This window comes from Coffea eugenioides, chromosome 8 (assembly GCF_003713205.1).
Source record: "Coffea eugenioides isolate CCC68of chromosome 8, Ceug_1.0, whole genome shotgun sequence".
In the NCBI taxonomy this organism is placed as follows: Eukaryota; Viridiplantae; Streptophyta; class Magnoliopsida; order Gentianales; family Rubiaceae; genus Coffea; species Coffea eugenioides.
Window position 1 is genome coordinate 43,077,757 of NC_040042.1, and position 18,700 is coordinate 43,096,456.

Genomic DNA, 18,700 nt, shown 5'->3' on the forward strand with positions numbered 1-18,700 from the left:
GAGTTCACAAGAAAGCTGACTCCGGCCGAGATACTCCAAAGCGTCATGGTGACCACGGCCTCCAACACAGCCTTTGTGGCCGAGATGGCACATCGGTACTGTGAGTTACTTGAGGAGCAGGACACCGGCAAGCTGCAAGATCAGATTGCCAAGTTGAAGAAAAAACTGGTGGTGTCCGGGTCCGAGAAGTCCGAGCTTCAGCGACGTCTTCAAGAGGCCGAGACTAAGGAGGAGGAGGCCGAGGCCACTACCAACAGTCTGAGGTCGGCTCTGGAGGAAGAGCAGAAGAGGTCAGAGGAGGTGAAGAAGTCCCACGAGCAGGCCCCCGAGAGCGCGAGGACTTCGGCTGTAGAGGATTTCCGGAGGTCCGAGACCTTCATCGGGGACCTCGGCCAGCTGACAAGGCCGAGCTTCATGTTTGGCTTCACATCGGCCATAGACGAGGCCGCAGCTTATCTATCCTCTGAGGCTTTGGAGTCCTTGAGGAACAGTGCCAACTATAATGAGGACTCCAAGGAGCTGTGCAATCGGATGGCCGAGGGCATCCAAGCTGGAAGGAATTTGGCCGAAGTCCAGGACGAGTTCAACAAATGGTTAGCTGAGCTCGATGAGGTGTTCGAGGAGGAAGGAGGAGAGGACACTGGGGGTGACGTCGGCGAGGAGGCTGCCGAACAGCAAGGAGGAGGTGGAGAAGATACTCACCCCGGCGGGGAAGAAGCCGGGGAGGCAACTGGCCAAGAGGGAGCCGAGATGGAGGCTTAGCTCATAGGGGTTTAAGTGTAAATCCGAGGTGGGAGATTATTAGCAATACTCCTGACCTCGGTCTTTTGTATTCTTCTTGTAATGCCTTTTCTTATTTGAATGAAAGATCTATTTCTCCTCACTTCGGCTCCTTTAATTTCTTGCTTCGTCCCCTATTTGTCCCCCTTATTTTCTGATAACGGATGTGTAGCATCTTGGTATTGAAAAATAACTAAGCAGCTGAAGTGATAACTTAGTAAAATTTTCAAACATAATACAGTCTGAGGTTCTCGACGTGCCAAGTCCTCGGCACTAGAGAGCCATCTCGGTAACTCAATTTACAATACCCATTAAGATTATACTCCACAACTCGGTATGGACCTTCCCATTTCGGGCCCAGTTTCCCTTGGGGCTCAGCTCGGCTGACCGAGTTTTTTCTAAGCACCAAGTCTCCTGGCAGGAATTGCCGATGCTTGACGCGGGTGTTGTTGTAGTGGGTTAGGGTGTTCTTGTAGGAAGCTATCCGAGCTGAGGCAAGGTCTCTCTTCTCGTCGATGAGGTCGAGATCTAACTGTCTCTCTTCTCCGTTCTCCTCGGCTACATAGGCTGTCAGCCGAGGACTGGGTGTAAGGATCTCAGCAGGGATGACAGCCTCGGCTCCATAGGTCAAGGAGAAGGGGGTCTCTTGCGTGGATGACCTCGGCGTGGTCCGATACGACCACAGAACACTGGGGAGTTCCTCCACCCAAGATGATCCAGCTCGGTGTAGTCGGGTCTTGAGGCCATGCAAGAGAGTTCGGTTGAAATTTTCTGCCTGACCATTGGCCTGAGGGTGGCCTACCGAAGTGAAATGTTGTTTGATGCCGAGGTTCTGGCACCAAGCCTTGAAGGGGTTCTCGGCAAACTGTCTCCCATTGTCCGAAATGATGATCTGAGGTATGCCGAAGCGGCAGACAATGCATTTCCAAAAGAATTTTTGAACGGCCAGCCCCGTGATGTTCCTTAGAGGCTCGGCCTCAACCCACTTTGTGAAATAATCCACAGCGGTTACCAGGAAGGTATAACTCCCGACCGCTTTAGGGAAAGGACCGATGATGTCTGTCCCCCATTGCTCAAAGGGCCAGGGTGAAGTGATTGGAACCATGAAATTTGAGAGTTGGTGAAGCTCAGGGGCATGGACTTGGCAGGATGGGCAACTGAGAATAAGATTTTGGGCATCTTGTCGAACGGAAGGCCAGAAATACCCAAGGAGTAAGGTCTTCCTGGCTAACATCCTGTGGCCGACGTGAGCCCCACATAGGCCTTCGTGTATCTCATGGAGGACCTGACGTCCTGCCTCGGGTGTAACGCACCTCAGCCATGGGCCAAGGCATGAGCGTTTATACAGTTCTCCATCGCGGAGCGCGTACCGAGTAGATTTGCGTTGTATCTTTCTCGCCTCGGCTCGGTCCTCGGGGAGGACTCCCTGCCCTAAGAAAAGGATGAACGGGCTCATCCATGTTTCTCCCGTGTTCACAGGGCAGGCCACCTCCTCCATGTATCCCGGCTCGCTCAACATTTCCACCAAAACGGTCTTGTTGAGGTCAGAAAATGAGGTGGAAGCCAACCGGGATAAGGCGTCGGCCCGCCTATTCTGGGAGTGGGGGATTCTTTGGATTTCGAAAGACTCGAAATACACGATGAGTTGGTGGACTTTGGATAGATACCGTTGCATGGTTTCATCCTTGGCCTCATACTCACCAAGGACTTGGCATACTACGAGTTGGGAGTCGCTGCGGACGTGGATCCGCTGTGCACCGAGCTTGCGGACTAGCTGGAGTCCCGTGATTAAGGCCTCATATTCGGATTCATTGTTGGTGGCCGGGAAGTCAAAGCGGAGGGCACACGAGCACACTTCTCCCTGGGGGCCCTCCAGGAGCAGTCCTGCTCCACTGCCATACCCGTTGGAAGATCCGTCCACGTATAACGTCCACAGGTGCTGGGTGGACACTTCGGCTAGGGCAGGAGTGGACTCTCGACCTTCCGTGAAGGTGAGCTCGGCCAAGAAATCGGCTAAGGCTTGAGCTTTTATGGCGGTGCGCGGCTCATACGACAGGTCGTACTCACCTAACTTGACGGCCCACTTAGTGAGGCGCCCGGAGGCCTCGGGCCGCACCAGTATCTGTCGGAGCGGCTGGTCGGTCCTGACGGAGATGGGATGAGCTAAGAAGTAGGGTTTCAGCCGCCGGGCGGCGTGGACTAGTCCTAGCACAAGTTTTTCCACTTGGGTGTATCGAGTCTCCGGCCCAGGGAGAGCTCAGCTGACATAATAGACTGGCACTTGAGTGCCCTCATCCCGGATGAGCACAGCGCTGACAGCCTCGTCCGCTGCGGAGAGGTAGAGGTACAGCTTCTCCTCGGGCCGAGGTGAAGCGAGGGTGGGTAGGTGGTGCAGGTACTGCTTCAACTTGTCGAAGGCAACCTGGCACTCCTCAGTCCAGGCAAATTGATCGGTCTTCTTAAGCACCTTGAAAAAGGGCAAAGCTTTTTCTGCGGATTGGGATAGGAAGCGGTTCAGTGCAGCCAGACGTCCGTTCAATCGCTGGACTTCTCGGAGGTTCCGAGGTGGGGACATGTCCTGGATGGCCTTGACCTTGTCTGGGTTAGCTTCGATTCCCCGGTGGGAAACCAGATACCCCAAAAATTTTCCTGAGGTGACACCGAAGACACACTTCTTGGGATTTAACTTCATCCTTGAGTCCCGCAGGACGCCGAAGACCTCCCTTACATCTGATAAGATGGCCGAAGTGGTTAAGCTTTTGACAAGGATATCGTCCACATAGGCTTCCACATTTCGGCCGATCTGATCCTTGAAGAGGCGGTTGATCAACCTTTGATAGGTCGCCCTGGCGTTTTTTAGCCCGAACGGCATGGTGGTATAGCAGTAGACACCTTTGTCGGTGTAGAATGCCGTTTTCTCTTGGTCCTCCTCACTCATTCCTATTTGATGATACCCTTTGAAGGCATCCAGGAAGCAGAGGATCTCATGTCCCATCGCCGAATCGAGTAGGGCGTCTATCCTTGGCAGAGGATAGCAATCTTTGGGGCAGGCCTTATTGAGGTCTGTGAAGTCCACACACATCCTCCTACCACTGGTGTCATTTTTGACCATGACTGGGTTGGACAGCCAGGTGGGGTATTGGACTTCATGAATCATTTTAGCGGGTAAGAGCTTGTCGACCTCATCGGATATGGCCTTGCTGCGTTCTGGGCCGAAGTGCCTGCGCTTTTGTTTCACAGGACGGGCCTGCGGATTAACGTTGAACTGGTGAACCATGAGCTCAGGTGGCACTCCAACCACCTCATCAGCGGACCAAGCGAAGACGTCTCGGTGGTCCTTTATAAGGCAAATCATTTCTTCCTTTAGAGGCGAGGGGAGTCCGGCCCCTACCTGGACCACTTGGTCCGGTCTTGCCTCATTCAGGACCACCTGCTCCACCTCATCCCCGGGTTCCAGCCTGCCGGGCTTTCCCGCTTTCTGAGGATCAATGCAGTCTTTGGAGAGAACAGCTGGCCTCTTCTCTTCGGCCTTTGATGCAGTCCGGGGAGTGACAGCGGCCTGAATGGTGGCGAGGTAGCATTCGCGGGCAGTGCTCACGTCGCTGCTCACCTCGGCCACCCCCGCTGGTGTCGGGAATTTGAAACTCAGGTGGTAGGTAGAGTACACAGCTCTCAAGGCGTTGAGCGTGGGTCGACCTATCAACATATTATAGGGAGAATCTGCCTTGACCACCGCGAAGTTGACGGGTATAGTCCGGCAGCGGGGATGACGCCCGACAGTCACCATCAGGGACACCATACCCTCCGGGTGGACTACGTGTCCCCCGAATCCGACGAGGAGAGTTCTGACAGGAGTGAGTTGTTCCCTGGTCAGTTTCAAACTTTCGAAAGTTCGGTAGTACAAGACGTCTACCGAGCTTTCGGGGTCAACATAGACCTTTTTGACTGTGTAGTTGTTGGTGAGAACCTCGATCACGAGAGCTTCGTGATTGCTGGAGGCCGCAGGAACTGGGTCAGTGGGACCATAAGTGATGACTTCAGACAGCCGAGAGCTCGGCTCGGCCACCTCCATCCCGGCCTGGCGGTAGGTCCGCTTCCGGGAGTTCTGGCTGTCTCCTCCCGTTGGTCCTCCCGCGATTGTGTTGATCACCCCGGCGATGTTGGGGCCGTAGCCCGGTGATCCATCGCGTGGAGGCTGCTTGTCCTCCCTACGATCCTCGGGACCTCGGCAATGCATGTTCGTGTCCCGCCTGTCCTCTCGGCGGGGGCCCCGGTTCTCCCGGTGGGAGACGCTTCGGTTGAAGCCTCCATTCTTGCGGACGAATTGCTTCAGGTATCCCTGCCGGATCAAATTCTCGATCTCCCGCTTCAGATCATTGCAGTCTTCAGTCTCGTGCCCAACATCCCGGTGGTAGGCACAGTAGAGGTTTGAGTTCCTCTTATCTCTCCTCCCCGGAATCTCAGGAGGAGTTCGGCCGAGGTGATTCTGCCTCATCACAGCCAGGACATGAGTCCGGATGGAGTTGAGAGGTGTAAGCTCGACGTCCGAGGTGGACGACCTGCCTTTGACGATCCGATCAAAGACACTTCGGCGGTCTCGGAACTGACTCGACGACCCGCTGGGGCCTTGTTCAGCCCGGCCGGCATCCTTTTTCCTCCGGGAATCTTGCCCGGTACGAGTGGCTTGAGCCTCCCGCTTCATGCGGTTTAGATCTTCATTTCGGATTCCCTGATCTACTCGATCCCAGAGTTCCCGAAGTGTGCGGGGGTAATCCCGGTGTATCTCGGTATTGAAGATTCCCGCGATCAGCCCGTTGGTGAAGGCAGCTATGGTTACCTGCTCATTCTGATCAGGTATCTGTACATTCTCCTCATCGAACCTCTGCAGGTATGAGCGCAGTGACTCGCTGGGAGCCTGCTGCAGGTTCAAGAGGTAAGCTGAAGTATTCGTAATTGGGCGAGACGACACAAAGCGGTGGATGAACCGATCTATCAGCTCGTCTAACGAGGAAATGCTCCTCGGTTCTAAGCCCCAGAACCACTTTCGGGCCGTCCCCTGCAGGAAGATGGGGAAAGCTCGGCAAATTACTGCGTCAGGGACGCAGTAGAGCCGAAAGGCAGAGAGGAAGGCGCGGAGGTGAACCTCAGGGTCACCTCGGCCATCGTAGGAACGGAGTGCGGGAAGTTTGAAATTTGGGGGGACCATCTCCCCATTGATGTCATCCGTGAAGGGCGGAGCCCTCAGATACTCGGCTACTAAGCCTCCGGGACGCCGAGGTGGGTCATCGGCTCGTTTTCTCAGAAGACCCCGGGAAAACGCCCGGAAAATGGAAGCAATTTTAGATGTCGCCTTGGAAGAGGCGCGCCTGGAAGTGCTCCGAGAGAGGTGCCCCTCATCGGAGTCTTCGCCGGAAGGTACTTCAGGGGACTTCGTCGGTCTCCTCTTGGAGGATTCAGCTTTTTCTTTTCCCTGCCTCTTGAAGTACCTCCCTAGTTCTTCGAAAATGTTCGGGTTATCAGCCACGAACTCGACCATCTTTGCGATGGCGTCTTCGTTGTTGGGCTGGGTCCTTGGGGACCCTTGTTCTTCAGAAATACGATCTTGCTGGGCTCCCGAGGTTTGCCCAGCCCCTGTCGAGGGGACTCTTCCACTTCTGGAGCGCGTGGATCTCATTTTAGCAGTAATCTCGTTCCCACAGACGGCGCCAGTTGAGGAGGTGATTTTTGGTGGGTAGTTGAACCGACCTGAATCAGCCTATTCTAAGGTGAGGTGAGGTATATCTGCTTGTCCGAAGTGAATAGCGGGGCTTCTCCCCTGGGATCACTCCGACGCTCAAGTTAGTATGAGAACGAGATAAACAATAGTATTGTCAAATGAACAGTATGCTTACTTGTTGGGTGTATGTGAGAGATATTTATAGAGCGAGAATGGATGGCAGGACAAAGGGCTCATGCTAGTGGGACCCATGTTCTGCAATTACGGCTCTGTTCCTTGCCAGGAGGTCTGACTCTGACACTGTAGCCGCCTGGACAGGGTGACGGGGAGTCTTGTGTAGTAGCCATTAAGAGTATCAGTGCTTTTCAGATAAAGCACTGGTTTCTGACACTGTCAGGTGGCTTGACATCATCAGCGTGCAGCTGAGGTGGTAGCCCGGGGTGCAGAGGTCACCCAAGTAGGAGACCATAGATCGAGCCGAGCTCAGGGTCCGGATCGGGGAATGGATGCGTTCGGGCAGGAGACGAAATGAGGTCACCTCGGCCGCAAGGTACTGCCGAGGTGAGCACCCTCACCTACCAACACCCTCAGTTTTTATGTAAAAAAATTTGGAGCATCAGAGGGCGTTCCTATTTGGTTTGAAGTTGGAGCGTGGATGTTAACCTGACGGAGCATGTCTTCTTGACTATTCAACAATGACAAAGTATTGTTACGACTTAACACTAAAGGTCCATTTGGTTAAAAAAAAAAAAAAGAAGTTTTAGAATCACTTAGCTGGCTTTATGCAGTTCTGTCAGGGCTGTTCGGATCTAGCAAACCAGCGGTGGCTTAATTTTTTTGCAGTAAAAAGGCTATTCGTAGAATGCTCAGTCCCAAATTCATTCTAGGAGTGATCCAGAAGCACAAAATAACAAAAATAAACCGGATATAGATTACAACCATTCCACATGGCAGAAGCACCTAACAGTACTAGGATACGAGGTCCAGACAACATCAAAAAGCATAATAAATCATCAATAGAAAAGACGTTTCAAGGATTATGACACATAAGGCAGTCAAATACACGACTGCCTTCTATTATTGGCTAAACAGAGATATTCCCCTCCTACTGGGGACTAGGGAGTAATTCTTTATCCTTTTATTTCAGCCTTTTAGGCGGTGGGTCAACCAAACAGATTCTAACGGTCACTTTCATCTTCTTGGGCTTCAGCTACACAGGAGGCAGCACATCTACTTGGTCCAGAAAAGCATGTTCCTCCGGGAGCCAAGGAAGTTGAACAGAAACGAGTCCTCGTCCACTTTGTCTCCCCTGCTGGTGTGGCTAATGATTGAATCCAACCATGATGATTGTGCGAAGATATATCCATTTTCTTTTTAATTGGGATCGCGGTAACTGGCTTAGCGAATACAGAATAAACAGTGGATATAGAAGCAGGCTGATTGATTGAGGGAAGAGGACTGTGGACAGCAAAGCCAATGAGAGGGGACCCAAAAACGCGATGCTCAGTTTAGCGAAGAAAGAATTCCTTAATTTTTCCTCGTAGGAAAAGCAGCAGATGAACAAACTCGTAATAGCTGCAAACATGGTCTTTGGATGAGTTTCAAAAGGAGATTGATCATTTCCTTGATACTTTAGCTGGAGAGAATTAAGCATCACTGCTGCAATGAAGGCGAAAGTGGCCTGGCGAGTGGACATCATTGTGTCTGGAGACTGCGTTGTAGTACTAGTAGCAGTACTGATTTTTGCCTCATTGATTCGTACAATGAAGTTGGTGCCTGAAGGGAGGTGAAAATTTGTTGTTGCAGACTCTGCCATGTTGAACTAAGAAGCACCTAACTATAGAAAATTCTGAAAAAATGCTAAAGCCAAACAAAGACAAGTAAGGGGGTAATTCTCATTGTAAGATAAGAGTTTAATTTATAGACGACTAATGCTTTGCACTTTCTGAGTTTTCCTGAAGGCTGAAGGAAACTTTGGACAATTTTGGACAGGGACATTTTCTGAAGGAAACTTTGGGCAATTTTGGACAGGGACAATTCCGGGCGTACGTGATGTGACTTCTGTGGGATCGGTCGACAATTCCGGGCTGACGGGATGAGCAGTGAATTCAAATCTAAAGTGACAGAAACCGTTTCCACCGAAGCAGCCTCTATCCGTCTATCCATCTATCCATCGATCATGCAAAGGTAGATGGGGACCACTTGGGTTAATGGGGTGACAGTTCATGGCGGCAAAGAGAACCGGCAGATGGAAGAAAGGAAGCACACTTTGAAAGATAAGTACGTGCTAGAGTTGCAGCCATACACCGAAATGAAGATGTTCTAACTTTGAAAGTTAAAATTACTATAAACTTAGTTGAATACATAGTGACAAGTCTTTTTGAAACATAGTGAACAGAAACATAGCAGAAAATTTGATTATCAAAATAATTAAAATTTTGTGGTGAAGAAAATTTTCATTGACAAAGTTAGCCCCCTATTTATTCTGATTTAGACAGATTTTTTTAACTAATATTATGTGTACGTAGTGACACCCAAAAAGAAGAGAGAGCAAATCCATTATGAGTGTATTGTTTGTATAATAGCAGTATAGTTTTAGCTGTAACTAAACAAAAAGTAGTCGTAATGTTTCTAATACTTTAATAATTAAAAAAAAAACTTAGAAAGCCACCAAAACCTGTAATAATTTTCAACATCAATAAAAACATACAAGCTTGCACATTTTTCTTTCTTTGTGTGAGAAAAAGTGAGTTAATCCATCCATTTAAATCATGTTTAATAGCATTACAAATAGGTGAGAATATTATCTTACCAATCAACTCTAAAATACAAATAGTAATTTTAGATAAAAATATGAACTGCCATGTTTTCCTATCTATATATACAAATTTGAAACCAATAATTTGTTTGATTGCAAAAATGTCTTCTTAATTAAAATAAAATTTTCTAATAATATTTTATCAACTGACACTCTAGACTGAAAGTCTCAATACTAACTTTCACCACCAACTGCAATCCTTTGACAACTGCAATCATTTCAACTAGTTAAATCGACAAAATATTATCAATTCTTTCAGCCAAATAGTAATGATATGTCCAATTCCATACCAAACAATCACCACAAACTCTGATTACATTATCTATTATTAGGGGCAATAAAAAAAAAAAAGGATAAGAGTACAAAACCATATAGAGCCAATTTAAACAAAAGATTCTAAAATCTAATTTTACACTTCTTTTATTCTCAGGCTATCATTTGATAAAATTAATAACCATGAAAATAAACTACCTATCATGGATGTAGGCTAGTAATTCAAAATGAAAAGATATGAAATATTTCCTTCACATCCTAAATTGTTGGTCCCAAATATTATGTTACACATCATCCATTTTATCCAGTAAATAAGCATTTTTCACTATTAAGAAACTTTATATAAATCAAAATATCAAAATATAATTATCTATCCATAAAGTAAGAGACTTTGATTAATTTTTAATTCAACAGGCCTCACCATTTCTTTCCTGATCATTGTTTATCTGAGATCTTCGCTTATCACGTTCTTCCTCCTCTACTCTAACACTATCACGCTATTATTAAATAAAAATTTTAATAACTAAAAAAGTCAAATTCTTTCATTATCAGCCTAGAGATTATTTTTCATGGGAGGGAAGTAACTATAATTTTTTCATTATTAGCCTATAGTTTTCTCATATAATCACCACCCATCCACTTGTCAGCCTTAGGAAATTTTTTTTTTCAAAACTAAAAATGGCCAAAAAGTATTTTTAGAATGAATAGAATTTTTTAAAAATTTGAAAAAAAAGCCCTTCTTTAGATTTATGGGGAAAAGGTATTCACAATAACATATACAAACTTCAACTTGCCTCTTTTAGAGAGAAAAAGAAAGCCAGATAAAGGAGGAAGTAGCGAGTAAAGGAATAAGTAAAGGTTTCCGATCAGGAAGCAAAATTTGACAAAAGAAAATATTAAATAGTACATACTAGAAAGAGATGGTAAGAGCAAAAAATCATGAATCATGATTATTAGACTAAGCAAGAAAGGAAATATCAAACCCATCCTTGATCTCCAACAACGAAATCATTCATTTAGTTAATTACAGACAAAATTGAAAGAAAATGCATCAACTAAAACAATAGAGAAAAAAAAAAGAGCACATAATGGAAATTAACTGAGGAAATTGCAATGTAGATGAGGGTTTGTTTAGTTGTCTTTAACCAAAAAAAAAAAAGAGGAAATAAGGTAAATAGAAAAAAAATGAATAAAGGAAAAAATGAAGATAGCTTTCTCGAATTAAGAATATGCCACGTGTCAAAATGAATGGGAGCCACTTGATAATCATTAGAACTGTTACAGTAACTCCACTTTTTCTTATATAATAAGTTGAAAAAATTCATTATGGTGAAAAAAACAACATAAGAGTCAAACTTATTTGGTTTGGTATGAACAAAGAGGGAATAAAAAAAACGATGTGCAAGGGATAAAAAATATTAGAGTCATACTACTTGTCAAATTATTAGGAAACCATATGACAAGAAAAGAGCTAGAGGCAAATAACTACACCTCCCTTTTTTCTCATATACAAGGTAGACATATAAATATATATATATATATATATATATATATATATATATAAACATCCATCAATCATCACTTGTATGTTTTAAAATGTTAAAAACTCATAAAGTGTTTAAAGTTTGCCGGCAAAAATATTTATAATACAAATAATAAAAGGATAATGATAGATTTAAAATTTTTAGTGGCGAAGAGTAGCCTATTGCATTATCTGTAACATTCCTACCATCCAATAAAAATTGTCACAAAATTTACGAACTTGTTGAAATTTGTTTTGGCCTTAAAACATTATAAAACTAGCAATATTCCACTGAAAAATCTCATTTTTCAGCAGGAACCTTGTAATGCTTTGAATTCTATTTTCTTCTCGTCGCAAAATTCAAATTTTCTACTATCAATTTGCCAAATATTGGTTAACGGAATATCAGAATATCTGATAAGCATTACAGAGGCTATGTTATTGAACTTGAAACAACCTCGACCATGCCAAGAATTAAATATAGTTAATTTACACCCAAATTTCTTAAAATCATTCTTAACGTCTTACTGTCTCTAGCACTTTGCTCCAAAATCCCATGTTAATGATACACCTAAGTAATCGAACGTATCTTTCCAGGGCAACAATTAGTTTAATAAGCACTCAAGCATCCTCAATAATAAAAAAAAGAGTCCTTAATTTAATTAAGAAATATAAGTAGCAATTTAAGGCCCAAAATTAAGTTGAACCTTCCATGAAGATATCAAGTGTGTGGACTTCTTGGCATGACAAATTGATTATTAACTTGTACAAAACATGAAAACTGCCCGAACAGGAATGACCTTCTTTCTTAATTTTTTTTTTCCTCTTTTTGTTGGGACCTACGCCCTTTTATAATAGCATCATAACAGACTAGCAACCCTACTAAATTAGAGAAACATTCGCTTATTACAATTGAAATCTATACCAATTAAAGAAGTCTTGCTACTTCCTTCTCGTACCCTATTCTTTTCCCCTTCCTTCTCATACTTTGTGCCCTTGTAATTAATTATGTACAACTGTGCAAACCGTCACACATTGCGGGTAAAGAAGATTGTGATTTTGAAATCACATGGGCTAATAGTTTGGATTTATGTTGGATCAAGTTGCTTCAATCTTTTGTATGTTGGACCTAAAAAAATAAAAAATTTTAGAAATTGAGGGACCAAATGAACAGGGGATTTAAAATGCCCAGGTCCAGGAAAGGGTGTAGGACTTAGAAGTTGAAAGTTCTCTTCTGATCCAATTTTCTTGATCCGACTTGTATGAACTTATGAACAGCTGACGACCAACCCAAACCTTTTTGATTTTTTCCTAGATGGAAATATGGAACCACTGAATCCCATCAGAACCAACAAATGGAGAAAAAGAGAAAATCAAAATCAGTGTCCTACCATGTCAAAATCCTTCGCACTCATTATTCCTTCTTTCGTGCTTTCTTTTCATTACGTGCAATTGCCTTCTTCCCCGATCAGTGCTTTCAACAAATGTAGCAAGGAAAATGTTATTTGCACTCCCATTTTTGTTAATTACACTCTACTATCTTTTTAATCATATAGTTTTAATTTATTAAACTGTATGATAAAACAAATGGCGCACTCCCACTATCATTTTAATCATATAGTTTTTATTTATTAGACTGTATGACAAAACAAATGGCAGGAATGTAAATAACAAAAAATGGAGTGCAAATAACATTTTTCTTAATTAAGTGGCTCTAAATTGTCCAGGTAAAACTTATTTCAAAAAATAAGTGATAAACTATTCACTTATCATTTAATGCAAAATGTGCTCAAATGCTAACAATTCAATACTTAATAATTTAGCAACTTAAATATAAACAAAAAAAAAGGAACAAAGTAAGGTATGTTATCTTAGGCTTTTAGCAACGGAGGGAAGCGAGGGTGAAAGCCAAAACCCACATTTAACTCTTTGAGGGCTAACCGCGGCATTTCAACACTAAGAGTAGAAACAGCGGTAGAACGTGTGAAACAAAGAATGGTCGAAGCCAATAAAACCTTTCAACGAAAAAAGAAAAAAAAAAGTGTCTCCTTCTTTGTTTAGTCAAATTTATTTTATGCGATGTTCTATCATGTTTAAACTCCTGTACACGGAAGCTAAATGAGAAGGGTTCAAAATCTCATTTCCATTATTCCTTAGATATATTTTCTACTACTAAATTATCGAACCAAAATTCAATAAGTGTCATGGTGGATTATTTTCAGTGATAATTATTTGGCCGTGGGACTATGGTGGAACTCTTGTCTTTAGTACATTATTCTATCTAAATCGTCCAGTCAAATAGATCCATTCCATCTCCATTTTGGATATAGAAGCAGGTTTCCAGGAGAAAAATTCCTAAAAGAAAATAAGAAAACAAGTGACAAGGGTTCACTCTCTGTATTTTTTTCATTATTGGTTGAAACCAAAAAGATCCTAAACATTAATTAAGCAACAAGAAAAGGGAACGCTAAACCGAAAACAGAAAAGACAGTAATGTGGTCATAGGTAGTAGTCAAAGGTTCACTCGATGGGAGATACTACTATGTCGTGCTCGTTTCCTTCTGTTGGAGGATCTAATAGCACGTTCTGAGGAATTGACCAATCATTGAGGATGTCCATCTTTTTGATCGAGCTACAGGGGAAGGACATGTACTTGATCACCAGCAGAACGTTGTGATAGCCTAGGTAGTTCAACTGAAAAGCGGCTTCTTCTTCTTCTTCCTTCATGGTGGCGTAGCTGACTGCAGAAATTGTCCCTGACATCAATGGCTTTTTTTACTAGCCAGTCCCAGATTGTACTAACCCGGGATCTTAGTAATCGACACGGTGAAAACAATATAGCTAGTGAAAACAGAAGGGGGCAAAGTGAGTACGGGAGGAGGACGGATGTTATGGATGCCAATAGCAGGGGAGCAAAGACAACCATGCTGCCATGCAAGAAGCAGGTATATCTTGAGGAAGTAGAAGATGAATGCTGATGATCGGAAGAAATTCTCAACATGGCGTAGTAGGACAAACAATACAGAGACAAACTGGTAATAGCTGCCAACGTGGTCAGTGGATGCGTTTCAAATGGAGATTCTACCTTCCTTTGACACTTGAGTTGGAGAAAGTTAAGCAACATGGTGAGAATGAAAGCAAATAGGGCCTGGTCAGAAGACACTGCTCTATCATTCATGTGATTGCAAAAAATGTTCATGTTTCTCGTGTAGCTCAAAGTGTTGTCCCTGAATTCAGCATGAAACTGAATGACAAAAGTTGTCCTTGCGTGCTCTCCCATTGGGTTAATCACTGATGTCCGTACCTATATATATAGGAAAGAAATGGGCATGAGATGACGAGCAAGCAAGATTGAATTAGAAAATAACCAAAAAAAAAAAATATCTGCCACAAACCAAAACTTAACAGCCAAAAATGAATAGCAAGAACTATGTCGTACTCGTACCTGTGTGGTTTGAGGCATTGCGAACTCTTTTATAGGGTTACTAATTAACTAGGGTTCCACTCCAAAGGCCGTGCAACTCTACCAGGGTTAGGTGTCAAAGTGAGAAAGTTCTGAGTAAAGAGTGGTCGAAGGGCGGTAGTCTGCTGTGTGCACTGTTCACTAATTAATGCTTGTATGTGTGTAGCAAGTTTTCGATTGCTGTAAATGTCCATAACATATTGGAGTATCTTGTTGTGGACAGATTTTTCATTTTGACTACAATCGAAAGAATTCTGGGAAAATAAAAAGGGCAAATTACACTTTGCCCCCCTATGGTTTAGTATTTTTGTACATAACTCCCCTATAGTTTCAAAAACTATACATAACCCCCTCATGTTTTGGATTAAAGTGTCAAAGTGACGTAAATAGTCATTCGTAACGGAACCTTTGAAAATGTTGAAATTACTCTTGTTTAAAAATTAAAATGGCTAAATTGATCAAAATATATAAACATAATATACACGACACACTGATCTCATATGATTTTATATTTAACCATATAACCCCCTTATAATGTAATACTTTATCATATAACCCCCTTATGATTTTCAAAATATATACATAACCCCCCCTGGTGGTGAATAAATAATTTTCAACTTTACATAGGAGTATTTTTGGCATTATAGGTGAATCAGTTATGGATTGTAAATTCCGTTATTTTGACATTTTAATTCAAATCATGAGAGGGTTATGTATAGTTTTTGAAACTATAGGGGGATTACGTACAAAAACACTAAATTGGTAAAATGTAATTTGCCCAAAAAAAGAAGAAGAAAAGCTTTAAAATGAATTATTACATAAATGTAGATTTTTCCTTTTTTTTTTTGAGAAGAAAAGAAGTAATAATTCTTGCATTATGAAATTCTGGTTACATTTGCAAAGGCATTCCTACTAACCTTGACTATTCGAACTAAAGAGAAAAAACTACATAAACATAAGTTATCTTCCCCAGTAGCCCGCACTAGCTGGGGAGACTTGGCCGGATCCTCGATGTATTGCAATGACAAAAGGGAGTCAATTTTAATATCCACGGAAGTACAGGGAATAGTTCGAAGACAGCTGAGAACATGTAAACAGGCCATAATGAATTATCGCTGGCTTCTCTAGTCCATGAAGTGTCTGCCCTTTGCCGATCCATCTAAAATCATAAAGCTAAAAGAGGTCGACAGAAAATTTATGTACACCAACTCCAAGCCTATTTTTATTATTACATAGTAAATGCAGATTCTTCCAAAATATCTCCTCTGGTACAGCAAGTGTCTTGCCGATCCCACTAAAATCACAAGGCTAAAAGAGAATTTATACAAAGCAAGCCTATCTTATCATTAATCTATTAGTGGGTCATAGATGTTACTTGTAGTTCTTGATTGGTCGATGGCTTAGGGAGGATGTGGTTTGTTTGTTTAGTCTTGGGTCGTACTAGCGCCTAAAAAAAAAAAGTCTTGGGTCATTGTTGTTACTTGGTAGTTAATTCTTAATTGTTCCATGACTTGGGGAGGATGGGGCTTATTCAGTCTTGGGTCATAGTTGTTAGTTATTTGTTCTTGATTGGTCGATGAATCAGGGAGGCTTTGGTTTATTTACTTGTACTTGTTACTTGTCGATGAATTGCTAGTTGCGTGTTCTTGGTTGCATGCGATAAAGCTTAGACAAGGTGCATGATTTGTTGCTGTGCAGTGTGCAGGTGCAGCCGCAATTCCGCGTAAGAGCTTTTCTTCCGCAATTCCGCGGGAGAGCATTTAGGAAGAAGCGGAAAAACTCGAGTAAACCCGGCGTATGGCCTCACTTATACGCCTTCTTTGGATAGTTACAAGCCGGCCTTGTTTGAAATGCAAATTTTCCTCATAAAAGAGGATTGTGTTAACGGGTAATCTATGAGTATCCTCATAAATGATTTATGGTTTTATGATCTTCCATAGTAGTGATTGGAGTTAAAATCATCAAAACTTTTCAACCAAAAAAACAAAAAAAAGTGTCTGCTTCTTTGTTTAGTCAATTTTATTTTATGCAATATTCTATCATAATTCAATGTCACGGTGGATTATTTTCAGTGATAATTATTTGGCCATGGGATTATGGTAAACTGCTATCTTTTTTTTGTTTTTTTTTTTTTTTGTCAAAATGGTGGAACTGCTATCTTGAGTACATTGTCCATTCCATCTCCAATTTGGATAGAGAAGCAGGTTCCCAAGTGTTGGTTGACTTGGTTTACCTCGAAGAAATTGGGAGAAATTTCGAGTGGCCACTCTTGTACGTAATTGCCCTCGTCCTCTCCGGATCTCTTCTAATTGGTAGTATAATTTTTCTCAACTACATAAAAGACAGTCAAAACTTTTCGAATTTTTCTAACACTACAGAAGGCAATCTCCAATGAAATGTGTTTTTTTTTTTTTGCTTTATTGCAAAGCCCAGACACCAAAAAAAAAGATAAAAGAAATAGAGATTCAGTGATGACTCACTAGTCTAATTTAGTCCTCCTTCAATCAACAAGTTCTTTTCCTTCTTCTTCTTCTTTTTTAATTCGTTGAAAGCAAAAAGATCTTCAACAACAAACAACAATGAAAGGGAACACTAAACCGGAAACAGAAAAGACGGCAATATGGTCATAATAGTCAAATAGCGTGTTCTTTTTCTTCTTTTTCACTTTTTGTGCTACACGTGAAGGACAAGCACTTGATCACCAGCAGAATGCCGTGGCAGCCTAGGTACTTCAACTGAAAGGCGTCTCATTCTACTTCTTTCCTGCTGGTATGGCTGATAACAGAATTTGTGCATGATATCTATGGCTGTTTTCGCTAGCCAGTCCCAGATTGGCTGAACCAGCTGGGATCCTAATAGTCGACACAGTGAAAACAATATAGATACTGAGAACAGAAATGGGCAAAGCGAGTATGGGAGGAGGACGGATGTTATGGATGCCAATAATAGGGAAGCAAAGACAGCCATGCAGCCATGCAAGAAGCAGGTATATCTCGGAGAAGGAGAAGGAGGATGCCGATGATTGGAAGAAATTCTTAACGTTGCCTAGTAGGATAAGCGATACAGAGACAAACTGGTAATAGCTCCCAGCATGGTCTGTGGATGTGTTTCAAATGGAGATCCTAGTTTGCCTTGATACTTGCGTTGGAGAAAGTTAAAGCAACACAGCGAGAATGAAGGCAAATAGGGCCTGGTCAGAAGACACTATATCATTCATGTGAATGCCAAAAGCATTCAAGTTTCTCGTGGAGCTGAAGGTGCTGTCCTTGAATTCTGCATGAATCTGAACAATATAATTTGTCCTTGCGTCCTCTGCCATTGGCCTACTACTAACTGATGTCCGCACCTATATTTAGAAAACAAAGGAGATGAAGAGGCAAGCATCAAAAAAATTCTGTGACCAGCATGAAACTGAAACTAAGATGATGAATACCCAAACTTACAGCTTAATCAAGTGTGTAGCAAGAACTATCGAGCCTGGGATGTGAGCTCCATATACTTGTGTAGCTAGCTGTGTGGTGCCATCATATTGTTTCATTTCTTTTATAGACGTCGAGTACCTGGATTTACGGAACTAATTAACTAGGATACTGGTTTAAGAAAAAAGATAAAAGTAATTTGAGGCTTAATTACGGTGCCAGTTAGGTTTCCACTGCAAAAGACATAAAACTAAACCAGGGTTCGGAGTCTGAGCGTGGGTCTTCGTGAAAGTTCAAGGCCAAAATAATAATGCTTTTGCACCTTTTTATTGGCACTTTTTTGAGTTTTGCTGCAAGGAAACGTGTCAACGGAATCACTGAAGTGATCGAGGTAGCTCCGTCAGTTTCAGTTAACTGTGTAATAGACTTCAAAATTTATTTATTTTTTTTAAGAACTGTGTAATAGACTTCTAGAATCAAGGGAAGCACCTGAGTCAGAGAAAAAAGTATGATTGGAGGGGCATTTGGGAATGGTTACAGTATGATTTTTGGTCATTGTTCTTTACTCTTTCCCAGGTCTTGAAGGTTTTAAGTCATTACACATCATCCTGAGTCAGACAAAAAACTTCTGCTTTGTTCAAAAAGAGATGGTCCCTGAAAGTGCCTAAAGAGCTTAAGTACTAAACCTACTTTTGGAGGATGGCCAAGC

General features: G+C 42.8%; 1 protein-coding gene across 1 annotated transcript; it reads right to left on the minus strand.

The window, feature by feature from the left end:
• Window positions 1–1,006: 1,006 nt before the first annotated feature.
• On the minus strand, window positions 1,007–6,316 carry LOC113780842. The gene is made up of 2 exons (XM_027326625.1): window positions 3,047–6,316; window positions 1,007–2,914 (listed from the first exon to the last, which is right to left on the minus strand). Exons 1-2 carry the CDS (start codon window positions 6,314–6,316, stop codon window positions 1,007–1,009), a joined length of 5,178 nt encoding a protein of 1,725 aa, XP_027182426.1.
• Window positions 6,317–18,700: the final 12,384 nt, after the last annotated feature.

Excerpts from the sequence above, each read along its gene's own strand:
- LOC113780842 (XM_027326625.1), bottom strand. The coding sequence starts at position 6,316 with ATGGTCGAGTTCGTGGCTGATAACCCGAACATTTTCGAAGAACTAGGG. Across the intron at positions 2,915-3,046 it reads CTCAAGTGCCAGTCTATTAT|CCGCTCCGACAGATACTGGT; the intron begins GTCAGCTGAGCT and ends AGGACCGACCAG.